The sequence below is a fragment of the Xyrauchen texanus genome, chromosome 35 (assembly GCF_025860055.1).
Source record: "Xyrauchen texanus isolate HMW12.3.18 chromosome 35, RBS_HiC_50CHRs, whole genome shotgun sequence".
NCBI classification, from domain to species: Eukaryota; Metazoa; Chordata; class Actinopteri; order Cypriniformes; family Catostomidae; genus Xyrauchen; species Xyrauchen texanus.
The window spans coordinates 28,897,278-28,920,741 of record NC_068310.1 but is presented as its reverse complement, the minus strand read 5'-3'; the positions used below and the strand labels follow the sequence as shown (position 1 = coordinate 28,920,741).

Below are 23,464 nucleotides of genomic sequence, written 5' to 3'. Positions count from 1 at the left end.
TCTCCAAATGGAGAAACCTTGGCACAGTAGTGAACCTTCCCAGAAGTGGTCAACCTTCCAAAATTCCTCCAAGAACACAGCAACGACTCATCCAGGAAGTGAAAGTCACTTTCACGCCAGAATTTGAAAGTGAAAGTGTAGGTCTACAGAAAGAAAATTCTTAAATATTCATCTGTTTATCACTCACCTCTATCATATTGCATCAGAAGATAGATTTAACCACTGGAGCCAAATGATTACTTTTATGCTGCCTTCACGTCCTTTTTGGACCATCTGTTCATCACTCGCTTGCATTTTTAGGACCAACAGAGTGGAGATATTCTTCTAAAAATCTTAATTTCTGTTCAGGAGACAAAGTCGTACACATTTGGGAAGGCATGAGGGTGAGTGAAGGATTAATTTTATTTTTGGGTGAGCTAACCCTTTAATATTAGTTCATACAATATGATTCATTTTATAAATGTTTCATAAATTCTTTATACTTTTAAATTTAGAGTTGCATGCGGTTTCCATATCTACCATTTAATAATAAAAGTCAATCCGTTTTGTTTTCTTAGTTTCAAACTTTTACCCAGTTATTAAGTATCTTAAGTTGCATACTGTTCACATAAACCTTATATTATGAAAAACAATAATGATTGTACATTGATTTATAAATGTATATAAAGTTATTTTGTATGGGCATAATTATATCATAATGGTCATGAAGCAAATAATACAAATGTAAAAAATATATATATATATATATTTATGCAAAAAATTATTTTAGACATATTTTATAGTAAAATAATATATAGTAAAAAAATAAATAAAGCGTCATCAACCGATACAGCTTCTTCCTTCCTAAATTTTATTTTCACAAAATTAGCATCACATGTGCAGTTTGTACTTCAATTATATCATTTTCTTAAGATGAGAATCAAGAGCTAAATATTTACAACAAATCAGGTGGAAACACAGAAAAAAAACTTGACAACACAGAAACAGACAGGAACGTTTCTGATCCCTGAGAGGGAGGAAAGTCTAGTTTTTCTGAACAAATAGAAAAAGTACAACATGAGTTCAACATGAACAGCTTTCATACAGTTGTAATGCAGCTGGGATCTCTTGCATATTTTGCATGACAGGTTATTATCAATTGAACTAAATGACCCCTTCAGTGGCTTGTAAATGCACATATTTGTCAAGTGCATTGAACTTGGAGCTTTAAGCTCTGATAGTGATCAAAGTTCCTCTTTTAGGACAATCTACATTGTTGAACATTGCTTTGAGGACCAGGCAGGAAGGTCCTGCCGCCATCATTTTGAAAAAACCAAGCTTTACCAGTAGAAGGTTTTAGTGAGGAAACTGGCTGCTGTGTTCAGCCAGCTTCCACTGGTGTCCTGTTTTGCACCAGTACGGGACACGGCACGGTCCAGCTCTGTCTCAGGACTCTCTTCCTCTGGCAGGTAATCTGGTAGTTGGGAATTCTCTTCTACCTTTGTACTAGAGGTGCAAAGTGGGATGAGAACCTGTAATGATGGTACAGATAAAACATTTTAATAATGGATGACAACTTGTTTTATTGACCTAAATGGTTTTTTTTTTTAAATAGTCTGATGAACAACTGTGATAATCTCTGATTCTACGTTTATATTCTCACAGTCATATTCACATGCTTAAAACCAAGAGAAACAGCCAAACCCACCTCCTCTCCACTTTCATTTTTCACTACCTGTTGGACTGAAAGCACTTTTGTGGCAGCAATGGCAGTGGCCAGACTCTGTATAAGAGATAGAATTGTTTAGTAATTTTTACTCCATGCGTTAAGAAATACGTTTCTGTCCTTTTATTAAATTGGACTCACTCCTTACAGAAAGAAAAATAATAGGAGGCTGTATGTACCTCAGTGGGCAGGTCTGCACGGATGCGAACAGTGCATCTCTTCATAGCCATCTGAAATGTGAAGCTGATCACACCTTTCACCTTCAAAAGTGCCTCTTCACACACACCTCTCTGATCCTGTCAACATAACAACAAATGTGATTTATCTGCTTATGAGAAAAATGTGCACTTACAGTAAAAAGGTTGATAGAGCCTGGTAGGAACAAAATGTGAAAGTTACAAATGGTACATACTGCCCCATTTAAGCCTTGTATATGCAGAGTAACTGATTTAGCTTTCTTGTTGGTGCTGTTGATGAAGAACTGAGGTTTGTTCTTCCTCTGTTGCTCAGGAGTCTGACAAGCCTGTCTCTGAGTTCGTGCACTCAACACATCATACACCTCTTTTGCAAGGTCTGTAATATCTGTTGTCATACCAGTCCTTCAAGGGATTTAAAAAAATGAAAGTGCAAAGGTTAGATCTAGGATCACCTTAATTTGGTCCAATTAAACGACTTTCAAAAACTCATCTTCATAAATATAAACAAAACTTTCAATGAGAAGTCGGTCAATTTAGCAACATCACAATATAGAAACGCACCTCTCCAAGAGCGTCTCCAGGCTCACAATCATTCCAAGCTCATTTTTCATAGTGTTGATATTTCGGGGCAATTCAGCCAGGTAGCGCAGAGTCTGAAAAAACACTACATTTGAAGGAATAGTTCACCCATAAGGCCCCGGCACACTAATGATGAAGTGCTTCCTAGATCTTTGCTCAGAGCCAAAAAGGAGTTTGAAACAGGCGAGCAACATCATACTGTTTGCAAACATTACCAGCCTACTGCGTTCAGAGGTACATTTAAATATGAGGACCCTCAAGACTACATGTAATATATCAACTAACATGACAGTAGAATTCAGGAAAGATCAGTAGGAGGAACGGTTTTAATTACTTGATGATTTAAGTAGCCACTGGTAAACAGACATGGAAAGGAAGTCCCGCCTTACAATTAAAAGAGCCAATCACCTTTTAGATACAGACATCACCGGTCAATCAACTTTGGAATGCACATGCGCATAAACTATACAAGCCGTGAAAACTGCATTTTTTAAGCATAATGAGGTAAAAAAAAATTATGATTCCAGTATTGTCAGATTTTATTGTTGCTTTTAAATATCTTCTTTGATTGTAATTTGACAAACTGTTGAGATTTTGGTCTCTCCATTCAAGTAGACAGGAGCTTCACTGGCATGACTGGAAATAGCCTTTCGAGAGCGTTCCAAAGATGGCCACCAGTGGACTGACTTGGTAGAATGACTTTGTATATATGCAGTAGATAATGCGTAATTTGTCATGTTTGCATACTACATTCATGGCACTAAATGTGCTAACGTACGCACAAATTATGGTCTGTTATTGTCATTTATGATGACACTGGTACTACTGCAAAAATGGCTGTATAAAAGAGTGTAAATGTGTAGAATACAGACAAAAGCCTGATGATAGGCATATCTTATGAGTATTTAAGTAGATTTGATCCTTTTGTAGACAAATAGACATAACATATACGTTCTTGGAAAATGTCTATTCGTTTTGTGTGGATTTTGTTCTAAATGATGCCACACAAGTTCATTCTTTGATTTCATATGAAGTGTGCAGGGATCTTTATAACTCATCAAAACTTTCCGCACACATAATAATTTTTTTTGATGGAGATACAATATGATATGTTTATATCCATACAATGCAAGTCAGTGTGGTCCAACCATTTCAAGCTCTAAATCTTAGGGCATAAAGGTTTTCTATACACAGGCACTCCATACATGCACATGTGTTCTGCATGAGAAAGTGTAATCAAGCTTCAAATTATGATTGTGCCAAGGAGACGGCAGATGTCAAGATTAATAGCAAAAAAGGAGTTACATTTTGGATTGTTTCTCATCCAAAATCATATTGCTTCAGAAGACATGATTAAACCACTCATCATATGGTTTACCTTTATGGAGATTCAACGTATGGGATCCCACTGAATTGCATTACATGGAAAAAAACATCTTGTATCTCAATCAAAATATCTTTGATCAGCAGAAGAAAGTAATGCGAGTTTGAGACTACATAAATGAAAGTAAATGAGGAGAGAATTATAATTTTTGGGTGAACTATTCCTTTAAGGCTATAAGGGAGTATACTTCTTGAAATGTAGGTTGAACATTTTAGATACACACTGGTGGCCAAAAGTTTGGAATAATGTACAGATTTTGCACTTATGGAAAGAAATTGGTACCTTTCACCATCACAGTGGCATTCAACTGATCACAATGTATAGTCAGGACATTAATGTGAAAAATTACAATTAGAAAAAAATATTCAGAACTTATTACAATACTTCAAAGAATTATCATCAAAAAATCCTCCACTTGCAGCAATAACAGTTTTGCAGATCTTTGGCATTCTAGCGGTCAGTTTGTCCAGACGCTCATGTGACATTTCACCCCACACTTCCTGTAGCAATTGCCATAGATGTGGCTGTCTTGTCGGGCACTTCTGATGCACCTTACAGTCTAGCTGATTCCACAAAAACTCAATGGGGTTAAGATCCATAACACTCTTTTCCAATTATCTGTTGTCCAATGTCTGTAATTCTTTGCCCACTGTAACCTTTGCTTTTTTGTTTTTCTGTTTCAAACGTAGCTTTTTGTGTGTGCAATTCTTCTCACAAGACCTGCACCCAGAGTCTTCTCTTTACTGTTGTACATAAAATTGGTGTTGATTGGGTAGAATTCAATGAAGCTGTCAGCGGAGGACATGCGAGGCATCTATTTAGCAAAAAGAGACTCTGGTGTACTTATCCTCTTGTTTAGTTGTACATCTGGCCTTCCAAATCTCTTTCTGTCCTTCTTAAAGCCAGTCGTCCTTTGTCTTTGAAGACTGTAGTGTACACTTTTGTATGAAATCTTCAGTTTTTTGGCAATTTCAAGCATTGTATAACCTTCATTCCTCAAAACAATGATTGACTGATGAGTTTCTAGAGAAAGCTTGAATGTCAGTATATTGCATACTGTGGCAACTCGAAAACAAACATGAAGACAATGTTAAACTTCTTTTAACGAACCAAATGTTTTGTGTTTGATATAGTGGCAAGTGATTTTCTAGCCCCAAACTAGCAATTTAGCATGATTACTCAAGGATAATGTGTTGAGTAATGGCTGCTGGAAATGGGGTCTGTCTAGATTTGATTTAAAAAAAAAATGTTTGTGGGCCTGTGTATCTCAGCGAGTAAAGATGCTGACTACCACCCCTGGAGTCACAAGTTTGAATCCAGGGCGTGCGGAGTGACTCCAACCAGGTCTCCTAAGCAACCAAATTGGCCCAGCTGCTAGGGAGGCTAGTCACATGAGCTAATCGTGGTCACATGGTCGCTATAATGTGGTTCTCACTCTTGGTGGGGTGTGTGGGGAGTTGTGCGTGGACGCTGCAGAGAACAGTTTGAAGCCTCCAAGCGTGCGGTCATGCGATAGGATGCGCGGATCGACGGTCTCAGATGCGAAGGCAACTGAGATTCGTCCTCTGACACCTTGATTGAGGAGAGTCACTACGCCACCACAAGAACTTAGGGTATTCCAAAAAGTTTTTTTTTTTTAGGGTTTTTTTTTTTTTATATCAGTAATGTCCTGACTATACTTTGTGATCAGATGAATGCCACTTTGGTGAATTATAGTACCAATTTCCTTCTGAAGCAGCAAAATTTGCACATTATTCCAAACTTATGGCCGCCAGTGTATAACTATTTTTTTAAGAGATGTGTGCATTGACGAGGCAGTTGTAGAATCTGGAGTGTACCTGGAGAGTGGCAAAAAGCACTTTTGGGTCTTTGTGGTCTAGAAACAACACTAGTCCTGGAAGGCAGCCCTGGTCTTGAACAATCGCCTCCCGGTTCTGTGGTTCTGATGCCAAGTCCCGCAGCTGTGTGACTACTGATAATGCGTCCATCATTTTTGTGGAGATCTAAAAACCAAGAATAAAAGTACTAAAAACAAATCCGATTACATAAGTCCATATTCAAAAACACGTCCTCCTATTATCGGGTAGCACCTTTTAATGTAGGTCTATAAATAACACACACACATGCTTATAATCATGACTACAAAAAAAAAAAAAACACTTTAAAAAAGACATGAAGCTACATTAATAATACGTACTCTCAACACTACAGGTTCAATTACAATTAAAGGAAAAACAATGAAATGCAGTCTAAAAGCTGTTGACAATAAAACCACCTCGACACAATTAGTTCCTTTTACTGGAGTCTGTTAGCTTGCTAGCTACTTGGTTTGACCTGGCTCTCCAGTATTTGTGCGATTTAAATCCCTATAATAGTCTGATAACCCCCTTTTATTCATTTAAGCCTTCTTTTACATTCCAAAGAATACGTTTGAAGCTCATTTTGTAAAATATGTTGATTAAAATACAAAATGAAACTAGTTACCCTGTACAACGCGTACACAAAATACAAAATTTCCCACTGCTTCTGTTCAAAATGAAACGATTGGTCGACGGCTGCTGAGGACGTTAGTAAATACTTCAAACTGATTGGCTAAATGGGCCTGTGCACTCCTCTCGTCCAATCACAAACAAGCTCACGCAAACGGCTTTATTTAAGTTTACCTGCACGGAAAGCGTGACACAGGGTAAATACGCTTTTATTTTCTTAACAGTTTGTGATTATAAAGTTGTATTGATTGTATAATGTACATGTGTATGAATTGACCACATATATAGTACACAGTAACGCTTAGGATTGAAATACGTGTACTTTGTCATGTGTTCCATGTTAGGACAGAGGCTGCTGTTTGATTATTATGTGATGCTGATACATCCGTAGTCGATCACACACGTCTGAGCTTTTGCCGTTAGATTCTTGAACATATAAATATAAAAAAATAAATAAATGTAACTGTGCATGTTACAATGGAGCTTTTGATGTAATGCAGTTGATTTGATCCCTCAGGTCACGTGGAGAGGACAGTTTGGTGCAGTGTGTGTTGGTTGAATCTGTCAGCAGAATTCCAACTGCACTGTGGAATAACACACTCCTTGGAAAACTGTAAATGTCTCTGTTGGAGGACATTGTTGATCTACTGCGATGTGTCCTGGAATACTTTGGAGTGCCAGCTGACATGGTAAAGTGAATTACGATTTGGGTGATTTGATGTGCATATATCATTTGACTATTCACACACACACACACACACACACACACACACACACACACAAACAAAGTGTTTTAGGATGAAAATTCAGATGGTTTTTAAGTTTAAGTTAGAAAATACATCTTTTTGGACAATATATTTTTGCCAACACTAATGCACTATATGTTGTTGCAGCTTGTTCCAGTATGGGACAGTACCCTGTGTGGGCAGTACCGGAGCGTAGTCCGTATGATTGGCACAAACCTACCTCTCTCTCCGTACCCCCGAGTGCGGTTTCAGGTATCAGATACATTATTATTATTAAGATCCTGATGTGTGCTGGTTTTTATTTTTATTTTTACCTTTCCTGTTGATGAGCAGATTTTTTGCAATTAATAAATCGACAGTTTTGCAAATTAGATGCATTGCTTTTAGGCATGCAATGCTTTTAAGATTAAAAGATGTTCAAACTGAATGTTTGCTTGCATATATAACATGTATGCTTTTATATAGCTTGTACAGTATGTTTAAAATATTAATAAGCATTTGGGAAACACTTTTCTTTTCACAGTTCTTTGTATGTAAAATCTTTTCAAGACTGAACTCGAAAGACTGTCTAAAGTATTCCATCACTAATTAGTTCTGATTCTTTCCAGATTCCTCTGCAAACACTCAGTAGACATTGCCATATTGATGTCTCAGTGGACACACCAGGTATTCCTACATTAGCTGATGTGTTGTGGCTGGTGGAAGATGAAGGAGACAGCCAAACTAAGTTCAGGTAGTCAGACATTAGAAGCTGTCAGAATACATGTTTAAAAATAGCTCACTGAACACCATCATTGTCTGGAAGTCTACTGTTCTAAATATAGTTTAGTAGCTAAATGTCCAATTTATTATTCTCTCTTCATTTACCCACCCATATATGACTTTCTTTCTTCTGCTGAACACCAACAAAGATTTGTAGAAGAATATCTCATCTCTGTTGGTCCACAGGTGAATGGTGGCCAGAAATGTAAAGCTCCAAAAGGACAAAAAAAGGCAGCATAAAAGTAAGACATACGACTCAAGTGGTTTAATCCATGTATTATGAAGTGACATGATAGGAGTGCGTGAGAAACAGATCAATATTTAAGTCCTATTTTACTATATATTCACCACCTCTGCCCAGTAAAAGGCGATATGCGTGAAGAATGCAACCCCCAAAGTGGAGATTTATAGCAAAAAAAGTATAGGTGATATGGCACCGATTTGTCTCACCCACACCTAGATATATTTGACATGGGGTCTGTGTACTACTGTAAATTGAATGAGTGAGTGCCTAGCACATATTGATGAGGATTGGACCTTCTTGAGAACTAAATTTCATGTATCTTCTGAAAGTGGGCAACCAAGATCTTCCTCCTAGACACTCTTTAGAGAGATACGTTATATCTCCGCGGTAACATGCTCAACAAGCAACGTGATAAGATGCGCGGATTTACGTCTCAGACGTGGAGGCAATTGAACCTGCAGAGCTGAGATATTCTACTAAAAATCGTAATTTTGTTCTGCAGAAGAAAGAAAGTCATGCACATCTGGGATTTTTGGGGGAACTAACCCTTTAACTATTCCTTTAATGTAGGAAGTTTTTGGGCGTATACATCATTTTTTAAAAATTTTTTTATTCAGTGTCATCACATCTCATCATGTTCATAACAGGAATGTCATCCCTGTGAGGAAACACTGTGTACAGCAAGGTTTCGAGATTGCCTCAGTAGCGTCTGTACGCCCAAAGTCCGTGTCTGTGCATGCTCATAGAGAAGGCGGGTTGTCAGGGCAGGGCACCCAGCCAAACGCCCTGCAGAAGATATCTGCTCTGGAAGAGGAACTCCAAAGACTACGAGCACAGATTGCTATGATAGTCACAGCTCCAGCAGGTAATGTTTGCAGTCAGTCTGGCAGTGCTGTAACTGGCAGGTTGTTTGTGATGCTGCAGAGATCTCTTATAATAGGCACATACTTTATAGCGATTCCCATTTGCTACAAACCAAATTCCCACAGATCAGATTGTACTTTTAGAGGTATACATGGTTAATACTGTTCTAGTATACTGTAACTACATACTCTTACATACTGTCCAAAATTACCATTTACTGAAACAAAGCTGCAAAAACAACTTGGTTTCTGACATAAGTAGAATAGATACTATTTACGCGTGTCACAGTGCAGGTTGTGTTTCTTAAAGGTATAGCAACAAAAATGGTATGCTTATTTAAAGTTCAGAGAGGGGAGAAATGGTTATGGTGAGTGTTTTTGGCACAAAAGAGGGGGGAAAAACAATTATGACCCCTTTTAATGCTTCGTTTTCTGATTAAGTTTTTTTGCCGTATATGTGTTGCTCATCTGTTGTCTCTCTGGTTTTCCAGGTGATCCCGGCACTCCATGTTCTACTCTACGAACTCCTGTCCTCACTTCCACTCCTATCTGTTTTCCTCCCCCTCCACCACCTCCTCCTCCTGCTGTGGGCAGCTCCATGGATGTGTCACTGACAGAGGTGATTCGACAGAGACAGGCAGCAAAGAGAGAAAAGACTGCACAGTGTGAGCCCTCGGTGGGTTCAGCACCTGCTGCTCTGCCCTCCATGCTAGATGTGCTGAGAGACCTGAGTCAAGTCAAACTGCGTTCTGTGGAGAGGTATGGATATTCTGGATCCATTTACTCTACCAGTGAAAAGTTTGGACACTTTAACCAGTTTTTTACAAGTGCTTTTTCCCATATTTTAAAACGATAGTAAAATCATTTAAATTATGGAATTATGAAGTGACCAAAAATGTTAAACAAGCAAACAAAAACAAAAAACTGGGTGCTTTAAACGATATTGAAGGAGTTCCTAAATATATTGGACACTTGTCGGCTGTTTTACCTTCAGTCTTTGAACCAACTCTTTAATTTAAAAAACGTTTAATTATAGCTACATTTAGAGCTTTATTAATCCCCATGGGGCAAATAATTCAGACTGTCACGGTGCTTCACATATACAGACAACACTGAATACACATACAAACAAAAAATCTAAATACATGAAAAATATAAAGAAAAAATAATATTAATAATAAATAAATAAATACAAATAAATAAATAATAAAATAGTCAATTATGTTTGTTACATAAACTAATTGCTTCATGCACAAAGTAAATTTGTAGCAGTTTGTGCGACACCTGATTGTCCGTAAATGCCACCCAAGGGGCAACCACTCGAAGTAAAGGTTCAAAGGGTGTGTGCTATCTCCCATTATTTTATGTGAAATCCTCAACACTTGCTGTTCATAATAAATGTTAAACTACGTAAAGAAACACCCATAATTTTTGAGCACATATTTACAATACCTTGCAGATGATTTTTGTTCTTCATAGACAATGAAGAAAACCAACATAAGAAAGAAAACAACAGAATTCTTTCAACAAATGAATTCTAAAATTCTGGGATAGAATTTTCATTATTTACTTAACTTCATGCCATCCAAGATGTGACTTTCTTTCTTTTGAAGAACACCAAAGAAGATTTTTGAAGAATATCTCAGCTCTGCCTTCCCATTTTAATTATTAATGTGATGTCATTTATACTATACCAATCTGCCAATACAAATATTAAGTAACATACAGTCTGTTTCTTTAGTTATAAAAAAAATTACTATTGCAAATTAAGATCTAAAAACAATTATAAATGTACAGTTGAAGTCAGAAGTTTATATACACCTAAGCCAAATTAATTTAAACTCAGTTCATCAAATGTGGTGACGGGTGGCAAGACGCCATCAATATTTACAATTACATTGTTTAGCCTTGGTATTATAATTTTTCATTAATATAAAAAATTGCTTATTACAATATTTATAGTTATAAAACATTTTATAACAAAATAAGTAGCATTATATTTAAGTGAAATCACTTGCATGAAACAAATACAATATTATACAACATAGACACAGTAACTGAGCTGAAGCAGTTGGTGGCATTATTGCACTTTTACTGGTGCGTTTTGCACCGCTTCTTGTGTGAATGGAAAAAGCCTGTACAAATGAGAAGTGGCAAGATCGCAAGCAAAGCCTGCCGAACACCACGTCCCTTGTAAAACCGCCTTTAAGCTAAAATCTTTTTCGTTTTGAATAAAATAAAATATTGTCTTATATCTGTATACAAACCTAATTTCAAGCATTTGAGCATAAGCTTTAAATCTATATTTTATATAGTTAAGGACATCTTATCAATATATAAACCCAAAAGTGGGTCCAAACTTTTGAAAGGTAGTGAATATAAAATAAGTGAATAACTTGCAATGCAATAATGCAATACTGAACTGGGCATTTTGAAATGAGCTGCAGAAATCCATTATCGTGTGTGTATTTTTTAGGTCTCCAGGTGGAACTCCGGTAAAGAGACGGAGAAGTAAAGGCATCGCATGTTCTTCTGACCCAGCAGCTCTTATTGCTGAAGCATTGAAACTAAAGTTTGCACACAGACTGAGAGACGATTCGTTTGGTAAAGAGAACCGCTCCTCTGAACCCTCTCCATTCAGCAGCCCAGACACACCCAGAGTAGGTCCTCTCTTTTTCTTTTGACATTACTCCCTGTTGACAGTGGTAAAGGCTAAAGATTTGCTACCAGTAGGGATATGCATTTTAGACATTTTGACTGTTCGAGGACGGTGCAATGGTAAAAACCAGGGGCAGTGTAGTAAGTTCTGTTTGCACTATTTTATTTATTTATTTTTTATAGATTTACAAAAGTCAAATCGCCGTCTATGGCCATTGCATCATGTTGTTGTTTTTTTCAGTGTCTTGAGCGGTGTGTTGATGTCGGTGTGAGCGATGTTTTTAGGATTGTATTTCAAGATAAAGTTTAAAGGAGTATAATTGTTTTACACAAGAAATGAATTGTATTCAGCAGACTGAATACTACTAAATTCACTTTGAGTGCACCCCTGTTATTGGACTGAAATTAACAAGTTACCAAAATAAGTGCAATATTAAACAAACATTGTATTACATATAAAATGTTTTGGCATTTCTCTTTTCCACTATTAGATTAGATCAAGTGTCCAATAACTTAAAGGAATAGTTCACCCAAAAATGAAAATTCTCTTATCCAAACTTTTCACTGGTAGAGTAAATGGATCCAAAATATCCATACCTCTCCACAGAACTCAGTTTGACTTGATTCATGTGCTGAACCCACAGAGGGCTCACACTGCGCAGTCTTTTCTCTCTTTGCTGCCTGTCTCTGTCGAATCACCTCGTATCATCCTTATACCATCTCAGATATGTATGACTTTCTTCTGCAGAACACAAATGAAGAATTTTAGAAACATATCTCTGCTCTGTAGGTCCATACAATGCAAGTCAACAGGGTCAAAAACTTTGAAGCTTAAAAAAACAAAGGCAGGATAAACGTAATCAATACATGGTTTAATCTGTCTTCTGAAGTCATTTGATCGATTTTGGGTGAGAACGGACAAAAATGTAAATCCTTTTTCACTGTACATCTTGCCATTGCAGTCTTTAGGCATTAACATTATTTTCTAGCTGGCGTACACTTCCTAGTGCTTGACGCATGCGCAGAACACTAGATGGCGCGTGGATGTGAAATTGAGTTTTAAATCATTATCACTAATGAGACTGCAGATGTCAAGATTTATAGTGAAAAAGGAATTACATGTTAGTTTTTTCTCACCCAAAATCGATTAGAACGCATCAGAGGACATGGGTTAAAACACTGGAGTCATATGGATTACTTTTATGCTGCCTTTATGTTCTTTTTTGAGCTTTAAAGTTTTGGTCACCTTTCACTTGCATTGTATGGACCTACAGAGCTGAGATATTCTTAAAATCTACATCTGGGATGGCATGAGGGTGAGTAAATGATGAGAGAATTTTTTTTCACTATTCCTTCAACAGTGCAAAATTCGAACCAGCAGAGGGCAATGTTTAATCATGCTTTGCAGTTGCCATTGAGTTTAAAACTCATTTGAATCATCTACAAATGGATTCCCTCAGCAGACTAGATTTAGAATGTTGGTACAATTGAAACAACAGTTTTACTTTATTAAAATGTGTTATTTCAAAATGATAATATCATTGCTTGGGTAATAATAACACTTGTGATAACACTTGTGGTCTTATGTCTTATGGGCTAGATTCTCCGTCACACTTTTCAAATCCTTCCGACACCTTTATTTGTGTCATAGTGTTATTACATATACCTCGGAAAGACCAGAATCCTTGACATTTTCCAATAACTGTGAATGGGTTTTAGTTAAGAATGCAGTTTTACATAGTGTGTTGTGTTTATCTTGAGGGCATTGAGTGGTGTTGTGACTTTAGTGTTGTGTTGGTTTACAGATCTTCCATCACACCAGACGCAGCCAGGGACGTATTCACCTTTGACCTTGACCTTAAAGGCTACAAGGGAAAAGTTGTGTTCATGGACTGATTTCTATGCTGGTTGCACACTCTTTCTCTCTCCCATTTCTCTCTAAATTTATACCATAGGCTTCTCTCAGATTTTTGTGCTGGCATCATCATTTCTGTACATTTTGATTCTTATTTTTTTTTTGTGTGTGTGTGTAAAGATTCTTTGATAAGGACTTGTTAATTGTGAAAGGCTAAAAAGTTATGCAATTATGAGTAGTGATACTTGTGATGGCAGTTTCTTTCAGAATATGCCAGGACTATGTAATGTCTCTTAACTTTTAGTTTTTATACACTGCTGTCTTCATATGAATGTTGAGACCTAGTTGGATTAACAAAGGTTCTCTAAACTTTAACGTTTAAGATCAGAAAAATGGTATTTGTTCTACTCTTAATTTATAAATCCATGTTTTGCTGTACTTTCATCCTCTTCTAAAATGTACTAATGCAGTTTGCTCTCAAAAGCAATAAACAAGCTCTAAGCTTTTGAAATGTGTTGTTTCTATCACCGGTTATAGTGTGTATTGCTACATTAACAATTAACGTCACTGACCCTAAAGCTTCTCTGCTTTGAATGCAAGTAAATGTAAAACTAAAATCATAAGTAACTTTTTTTTTTTGTTTGTTTTGTTTTTTTGGAAATACTGTTGAATTACTATGGAATAGTTCTCCCAAATGTTAAAAACAAATCTGTTATCTTTTACTCACCCTCTTGTTGTTCCAAACCCATTTGAATTTTTCATGCAACCCAAAAGGAGATGTTAGGCAGAATGATAGAGACTGACAGCCTCAGTCACCATTCTCATTTATTGCATCTTTCCATACAATGAAAGTGAATTGTGACCAAGGATGTCAGTCCCTAACATTTTGCCTAATATCTCCTTTTGTGTTTGACAGAAGAAAGAAGGTCATGTGGGGTCCACTGAATGTTATTGGAAAAATCTTTTTTCAATATTTTGTCAGCAATACGTTCCAACACTTCAAATTACAGTACAACGCATTGAAGAGACCGTCTATTCCTCACAGCCTCCATTAAACATTAAAGAAAGTGCTGCTGTAAACAGGGTCTATTCGGATTCAAGAGCTTAAAGGGTTAGTTCACCCAAAAAAAAAAATTCTCTCATCGTTTACTCCCCTCATGCCACACCAAATGTGTATGACTTTCTTTTGCTGAACACAATCGAAGATTTCTAGAAGAATTTTTCTGCTTTGTATGTCTGTACAATGCAAGTGAATGGGTGCCAACATTTTAAAGTTCCAAAACCCACATAAGGGCAAAATGAAAGTACTCCAGATGACTCCATGGTGGTTAAATCCATAGATTCTGAAACAATTTGATAGGTGTAGGTGAGAAACAGATCAATATTGAAGTCTTTTTTTTTTCTATAAATTCTCCTTAGTCAATTCCCACTTCACTTTCACATTCTCATTCTTCTTCTGTTTGGTGAATCACATCTTTCTTGCACAACGCCCCCTAATGGGCAGGAGGAGAATTTATGACAAAAAAAATTACATAAATATTGATCTGTTTCTCACCCACACCTAACATATCATGTTTGAACACAGATAAAACCACTGGAGTCACATTGATTACTTTTATGCTCCCTTTATGTGGATTTTGGTGTTTCAAAATTTTGGCACCCATTCACTTGCATTGTGAGGACTAACAGAGCTGAAATGTTCTTCTAAATATCCTGATTTGTGTTCTGCAGAAGAAAGAAAGTCATACACATCTAGGATGCCATGAGGGAGAGTAAATGATGAGAGAATTAATTTTTTTTGGTGAACTATCCCTTTAAGTTTATATTTTCTGATTTAGGGTTTTTCTGATTTTATTTTCTGATTTATATTTTCTGACTAAAATTATAAAGATGCTTTTAAAGTCTGTTTATCCTTCTCTACAACAAACCATGCTCTGCCATTCACATCAAAAACAATAGTGATGTAAAATTAATATTTTTGAATGTCTACAGAACCAATGTTCTTTGGGTAGATCACCCAAATGTAAGGTATAGATTTGTTTAGGAACTGTGAGATGTTAACAAAGAGTGTTGTTAACAAAATGCAATAATCAGTGTTATTGAAAACTATAAGATGGACAGCACTATAGTAATGTTTTAACACTATTGTTAATATATCTACTGAATATAAAATAAAAGGGAAAATACATTAATGAACGGCAAACGAAATGTCGTAAAATGCATTGTGGGAACTTCAATTGAGTCGATTGTGAATTGTTCTTGAACCGTTTTAATGAAACGAACCGATTCGCTCAAATGAATCAGACTTCCCAACACGATTAAACAAGCGTGACCTTTCTGAACAAAATAAATTAATACACCACAAGAGGGCGCTTAAGGTTTGTCCACATGCCATTAGGAATACTCAACCCCTGATAAACAAAAAGATGAATGATGAACTGTGGCACTTTACAAAGACAGAGAAATAGAGCTACATTGCAAAGATGCGATAACAGTGGAAAAATAGGGCAATGAGAGTTCATGTGTTTGAATTTGCTTAGTTGTATGAGCTCATTTGCAATGCAAAGTGAAGCCAAAGATTTAAAGGAACACTGTAAAGTCATTGGCTTCTCATTTTGGGCACCAGACACAGTCTTTTTTCACGTTTCTGAACATTTACCTTGGAATAGAATTCCTCTTAGGGGGTTCCTACATATCAATTTGGAGTTTGGGTGGTTTACGAGGAATTTTTTTTAGGTTACAAACTTGTAATTACAAGGGTATTATGCTATAAATGTTGTTTATGAGGACATTTCTAGTGTGCCCATAATTCAAATAAATTTAAATATACTAAAAAATGTTTTTTTGAAAATGTAAATATGCAGAAAGTTTTTGTGAGGGTTAGGGTTTGCATCTATAATCTATAACTGAACTAATCTATAGTTCATACAGTATAAAAATCATTATGTCTATGGAATGTCCTCATAAGGATAGCCACACCATTCTTATGTGTGTGTGTGTGTGTGTGTGTGTGTGTGTGTGAGAGAGAGAGAGAGAGAGAGGCTGTGAGTGTGTGTAGACACTCACTAGAGGCATTTTGTGTTATTGAAAAGCAGGGGCAAAACTACGGACAGGAAGCTAAACTGATCTGAAGGTCAGGGGTCAGATTAGGATTTTACAATACAACAAAGCATTTGAACCCGAGACCTTGCTGTAAATCGATTTAATATTTAATTCTCTGTATTAGTAAAGCAATGGTAAATTTCACATTGCCATGATATTTACATCAGTTTCATGTGCACTTTGACTTGTTATAAAGTAAAAGAGCTCAGATAACATGCAAGTTTTAGCAGGAGGTGCAAATGACATGTTTAAGTTGAATTGGATATAATATGTTTTTATGTGTGCATGTTACACAAGAGCTATTTACACCCAACACAAAGCCCCAAGAGGCCATTGTGACTGGGATTATCACATCTGTATTGATGTTTGTCAGCACTACACCTGTATGATTATTGCATTTCTCTAGAATTAAAAATAATCATTTGTTTTTTTTTTTTGTTTTCACAAATTGTGTTCTTTTTCTTGTACAAGTGTTATGTGTGCATATGTAACCTCTGTGCTGTTTCTGAGTTGGTACTTTCCCAGTGAGTGTCACTTGAGTTTTTAAATGAGTAAGCCTGTGATTCTGGGAAGGAAAGGGTTAATGTTTCACTGCCCCATCTCTCTGTCTCTCTTTCTTTCCCTCTGTCTTCCCTCTCTCTTTATTCCTGTCACCATCTCCTCTTTTCTCTTCCAGCTCTCCTTCTCTTTCTGTTTCGTTACTGTTTAAGTGGCTTCATTTGACCAAACTCATTTTAAGTTTGAGGGCCAGACTGAAAATGTCACCTTATGCTGGGTGATTTTTATTTGTTAAACCTTGGTGTACCCATTGAGACAACATATATACTTCTGGAGCAAAGAAAAGTCCAAAAAAGCATCTACACTAAAATAAATGTTGTTCCAAACCTGTATGACCTTCTTTCTTCTGTGAAACACAAAAGGAGAAATTCTGGAAACTGTGCTGGTCGCTCTTTTCCTTGCAATTATGATGAATGGGGACTAAAGCTTTCAAGCTTCAAAAAGGATGCAAAAGCACCATAGAAGTATCATAAAAGTGGTCAAAATGACTTGTGCGCTATATTCCAAGTCTTCTGAAGCTAAAGATAGCTTTTTGTAAGAAAACATATTAGCCTAAATCAGAAAATATTGACATCCACCCTATGTCCACTCTGCACATTTAGATATGCAGCAGTTAACAAAGGATAGATTATCAGTGAATTAGACTTACATTTTGGCCTGTTCTTCACACAAATGTATACGTTTATCTTTTTAATTTTAATTTTATTTTAGATTTGCTTTGTTTTTTACCCTCAAATCATCCCATGGGCTAGATTTGACTCTATGTCATGGGCTGTATTCGGCCTGCAGGCCATGTTTTTGACATCCCTGATGTAGACATTTATACTACTTACACTATGAAATTCATCTTGCATTCTGAATCATCTGACAAATACACACATTTTATTTGTGGATAGCGCTTATGTGTTTGAATACTACTTTTGTACTGTCCACAATCTCTTGTATTTTTATTAGCCCCCATAAACAGAGGGAAAGCACACCTGTCTGTCACCTGCTCTTATTGCAATCATAAACAATACAAGTAGGTGTGTGTGTGAGAGAGAGAGACTTTTTCTATGTTAGCAGGCTGCTTAGTGTCATGAGTCGGCTGCTGTTTGTGTGTACAAGTGTGTGTGTGATTGCCACACAGGCAATGAGACAATAAATAAGAAAAAGGTGTTTCTATAAGCTAAACCTGTAGGTTGAGTTGAGCTAGTTTATCTTCTTATAAGCTGTCTGCTTTAATAATTGTATTTTAGGGTTTAATTAAAGTCAAATATTAAGTCACAAACAATAAGCTGTCATTCAGTGAATGCACTTTGACTCACAGTGACTTTCACTGTGATGAGTGAAAAATTATCAAGATGATAAAAAAACATTGTGATCTCACAATTCATGTTTCAATACATTTGTCACTCGGAAGATTATGACTACATTTCTGTTTTTACAGTGAGTAGTCATATGTTTCTGCTTGTGAACTGGGGCTAAAAGTTTGAGATCACAATGAAAATCATATAAATAGAAGTTTAATAAAGCAATTATGTAAAATGTTATGGAATAGAAATATTTCTGCACTGTTTCTTGGTCACTCCTCAGATAAGCAAATTTGCGACAGTGACCATGTTAATGATTTCTTTGCATGATTCTTAGCTTCCATTGAAGCGCAGAAGATGCCCTTTGGAACATTCTCAGATCATTTGGGAATAATGTGGATCATCAAATTTTACACAAACTTGTGAAGTCCACGCTAGCTCAAGTGAATTGTCATTAAAACAAAAGGGGTACATATTTCAAATGATTTTCAATTAAGCCTTTTCAAATACAAAATAGAAGGATTTCACTTGTGGTCTCAGACTTTTGGGCCTTTCTGTATGTCATTTGTCATGGTCAGACAATTCTTAAGGTATGTTTAAGGTATGAATGTAGAGCTATTATTACGTTCATTTGGGACGTAATAAAGGCACAAGAGATTTGTTGTTTGTGTGTATAGAAATCATGAGCACCAGGAATATTTTGCCTATGTATCAGGACTACAATTTGTGTGAGATTTGAAGTGCATGGACTCTAATGTGTGTGTAATTGTGTGAGTCCACATGTTGGTGAAACATACACTTGGAGATTTTAGTCCTGGATTGACACAGGGAATACAAAGTCATTTGACTTGCAAATCTGTATGCAAATGAGCGACCTGAGTAAGGGTGTGTCAAGGAGATGGTCATGTGTCTGCCAGTTGTGTATATGTGTGGAGGTCACCATGAGACAGAGTAAGGGTAAGCATGCAGGGTTTGTGAAGGCCAAGACAGAGCCTTCATAAATGTGGGAGTTTTGATTGCGTTTTATACATGTAGGATCAAGTTGCATGTCTCTGCCCACACAATAAGTGCAGTCGTCCAAAGTGTTCTTGAGACATTATGTTCCAACTACCTTCTCGAGAATTCCTGAAGAGAGATCATCTGAAACAGTTCTCTCTTTCTTTTCTTTATATCGAACATTCTAACTTTCTTTCAAAACATTCTTTGAACTTTCTTTGGAACTCTCAAAATGCAAACATACTGTACACTCACCTAAAGGATTATTAGGAACACCATTCTAATACTGTGTTTGACCCCCTTTCGCCTTCAGAACTGCCTTAATTCTACATGGCATTGATTCAACAAGGTGCTGAAAGCATTCTTTAGAAATGTCGGCCCATATTGTTAGGAGAGCATCTTGCAGTTGATGGAGATTTGTGGGATGCACATCCAGGGCATGAAGCTCCCATTCCACCACATCCCAAAGATGCTCTATTGGGTTGAGATCTGGTGACTGTGGGAGCCATTTTAGTACAGTGAACTCATTGTCATGTTCAAGAAACCAATTTGAAACGATTCGAGCTTTGTGACATGGTGCATTATCCTGCTGGAAGTAGCCATCAGAGGATGGGTACATGGTGGCCATAAAGGGATGGACATGGTCAGAAACAATGCTCAGGTAGGCCGTGGCATTTAAACGATGCCCAATTGGCACTAAGGGGCCTAAAGTGTGCCAAGAAAACATCCCCACATCATTACACCACCACCACCAGCCTGCACAGTGGTAACAAGGCATGATGGATCCATGTTCTCATTCTGTTTACGCCAAATTCTGACTCTACCATCTGAATGTCTCAACAGAAATCGAGACTCATCAGACAGGCAACATTTTTCCAGTCTTCAACTGTCCAATTTTGGAGAGCTCTTGCAAATTGTAGCCTCTTTTTCCTATTTGTAGTGGAGATGAGTGGTACCGGTGGGGTCTTCTGCTGTTGTAGCCCATCCGCCTCAAGGTTGTGCGTGTTGTGGCTTCATAAATGCTTTGCTGCATACCTCGGTTGTAACGAGTGGTTATTTCAGGCAAAGTTGCTCTTCTATCAGCTTGAATCAGTCGGCCCATTCTCCTCTGACCTCTAGCATCAACCAGGCATTTTAAGCCCACAGGACTGCCGCATACTGGATGTTTTTCCTTTTCACACCATTCTTTGTAAACCCTAGAAATGGTTGTGCGTGAAAATCCCAGTAACTGAGCAGATTGTGAAATACTCAGACCGGCCCGTCTGGCACCAACAACCATGCCGCGCTCAAAATTGCTTAAATCACCTTTCTTTCCCATTCTGACATTCAGTTTGGAGTTCAGGAGATTGTCTTGACCAGGACCACACCCCTAAATGCATTGAAGCAACTGCCATGTGATTGGTTGATTAGATAATTGCATTAATGAAAAATTTAACAGGTGTTCCTAATAATCCTTTAGGTGAGTGTATGTGTTAACACACTGGTGTCTATGTGAAACAACTTCATCACCTGGCGTAGTTAATATTTTATTACATGTGTTTCATTAACTGGTGCGTCATGTTCTCTGGTGTTCTAGAAGTTGACTGTATGTTGCATGTTTTGGTATGTAATTTTAATGTATGTTACTGTGCTAGAGGCTATGTTTTAGGGGCAGTTTAAGATGTGTATGGGTGGTAGATTTTGCAGATAGGGTGTGAGGGAACCAATCTGCTGAGACCCCTGGCCTAATATCCGGCAGACATTTAATTTGACTTGCAAATGTAATGCAAATAAGGAGACCCACTGACAAGGTGTGTCTAGAAGACCATCAAAATATTGCTAGGTGTTTTTCAGAGGGGGGAAGAGAGGGAGAGGTAGTTACATCATAATGGGTACAGAATACTTACATACTCCTATTAAGACAGTTGCTCTTAAAGGAAAAGTTCATCCAAAAATGAAAATTCTCTCATTGTTGAACACGTTCACATTAAGATTAAGATTCAACTTTATTGTCATTGTGCAGAGTACAGGTACAGAGCCAATGAAATGTAGTTGTTTTCACATATCCCAAATAAGCTGGGGTCAGAACGCAGGGTCAGGAACCCCAACCTTTCGGTCAGTAACTCAGAGCCTTAACCGCTGAGCCACCACTGGCCTATTGTATTCACATGCATATTTCTTTGATCGGTGTGAGGTCATTAACACTGAAAGAATCAGCCGATCGACATGGGTGGATTATTGCATTGTTGCATGTAAACACCTCAACCAGTACCAGCTTATCCAATGTTCACACATGTTGTGTGCATGACTCTTTGTCAAAAGTGGTGAATAACACATTTATTTCAAATGTCATGTATACGTGGATTTCTTGCTATGTCTGAATTTTTAAATAAGTTAATTTTTGGAAGTAATCAGCACATTGGTGTGCATGCAAACAAGCTTAATTACTCACCCCGGTGCCTTTCCAGATGTGTATGTCTCTCTTTCTTCTGCAGAACACAATTGTAGATTTTTTTTAGAAGAATGTCTCAGGTCTGTAGTGAAGAATGTCTCCGCATGCGAGAGAGAGAGCGCCTTTTTGAAGATTCCACTCCACTTGCTCAGGCCGTTCAGTGTCGCTCGCTCAACCCAGAATGCGCTTCGTGATATGCTGGTTTGGGAACCTGCGAAATAAGCAAGGTTATGGAGTTCAAACATGTTTTTAGTGAAGTTGCAACCATAATTGCTAAGTATAAATCAAAGCTAAGAACGAGGAAATTGAAAAGGAGTGTGGAGAGACCGCGAGAATGAACAAATATTCCTTTTGGAATCGTACATGTCAAATTGCCAGATGTGCTACGCAAACATGGTAGTGCAGTAAAAGGTGAGCTACTAGGCTACGCTAGGCACGATCATGATTTCAAGCTTGATTACACTTCCTACATGCGCTGAGTGCTAGATGGTGCTAGGAAGTGCAATCGAGCTTGAAATCATGATCGCCAAGGAGTCTGTTGATGTCAAGATTTATTGTGAAAAAGTAGTTATGTTTTGGTCTGTCCTCACCCAAAACCATATTAATTACTTCATAAAACATGGATTAAATCACTTGAGTCCTATGTATTACTTTCTTGCTTCCTTTATATGCTTTTTAGAGCATCAAAGTTTTGGTTACCATCCATTTTTTTGAGAGTGGGGGGTTTATTGCTTTATTACTAGGACTCTTTGGTTTATCGGAGTTCAGAACTCTGTAAAACCTGTCCATGGCACACTGACAACTTCTGGGTAAAATGACTTCATTCTTCTAAGCCGAAACTCACAAGATGGAGCTTTCTGTCAGAGCTTCAGGCGTGTGATTATCCTCCTACGTTATGATGGAGAATCCTTATTTCTGTCTTTTGGCAAAGCTATATATTAGTCAGATCCAGTCTGTCCTGTTTGCCTCCACTTTCCTCTATCTCTGGTATTTAGAGGAAATAAGAATTGGTGGAGGAGGGGGAGTGACAGAACAGAAGACGAGAGGGAGGGGTTGGGCTTATCCGTGTACATCAGGATATTTCCAGGCCTGTTCTGTGCTTTAGGAGAATTTGAACCTCTGTGCATCCTGTGGTTGGTTGGTGCTGCCCTGACAAATGTCCCACACTGAAATATGCTGTATTTTCTGAATACATTTTTAATCAATTTTCAGCTTCTTTAAAAAAGTATTGCAAAGCTATAAGAGGAAAACTTCTTAATTTTAGCCAAATAATGTGAGAAATTATAATCTGTCTAACAATTTGAAAGTCTTATCAGTTTAAATTGATTAGACAATAGAAGCTTGTTTGTCAAGGATAACACAACAAAAAAGTGACTTATTCCATTGTGATCCTAGTTATTTTAACAGCATCGATGGCAACTGGTACCCTGACAGTGGCAACATCTGGCAAGTACATACATTATTAAAGCATGAATATATAAAATGCAGAGAGAAATACAAGATATTAGGGATGTACAGTCAGATGGTCAAAGAGGTCTTGTACTGTATAATTCTGTTGTGTATATTTTGTGCTAAATTGGCTTTGTAGTGATTTCAAAATATT

The 23,464-nt window shown here is 37.2% G+C and overlaps 2 protein-coding genes across 2 annotated transcripts; one reads left to right on the top strand and one right to left on the bottom strand.

Moving 5' to 3' along the window:
- Positions 1-841: 841 nt before the first annotated feature.
- LOC127629090 (armadillo repeat-containing protein 1-like) lies at positions 842-6,388 on the bottom strand. The gene is made up of 7 exons (XM_052106138.1): positions 6,350-6,388; positions 5,704-5,868; positions 2,464-2,555; positions 2,118-2,304; positions 1,885-2,001; positions 1,688-1,762; positions 842-1,511 (listed from the first exon to the last, which is right to left on the bottom strand). The coding sequence occupies exons 2-7, from the start codon at positions 5,854-5,856 to the stop codon at positions 1,320-1,322; spliced, it is 816 nt and encodes a 271-aa protein (XP_051962098.1). The 5' UTR covers positions 5,857-5,868; positions 6,350-6,388; the 3' UTR covers positions 842-1,319.
- A 91-nt stretch (positions 6,389-6,479) lies between these two features.
- LOC127628992 (mitochondrial fission regulator 2-like) lies at positions 6,480-14,001 on the top strand. Its single transcript, XM_052105999.1, has 8 exons — positions 6,480-6,551; positions 6,872-7,043; positions 7,248-7,352; positions 7,709-7,833; positions 8,754-8,971; positions 9,461-9,728; positions 11,446-11,629; positions 13,433-14,001. Exons 2-8 carry the CDS (start codon positions 6,972-6,974, stop codon positions 13,475-13,477), a joined length of 1,017 nt encoding a protein of 338 aa, XP_051961959.1. The 5' UTR covers positions 6,480-6,551; positions 6,872-6,971; the 3' UTR covers positions 13,478-14,001.
- Positions 14,002-23,464: the final 9,463 nt, after the last annotated feature.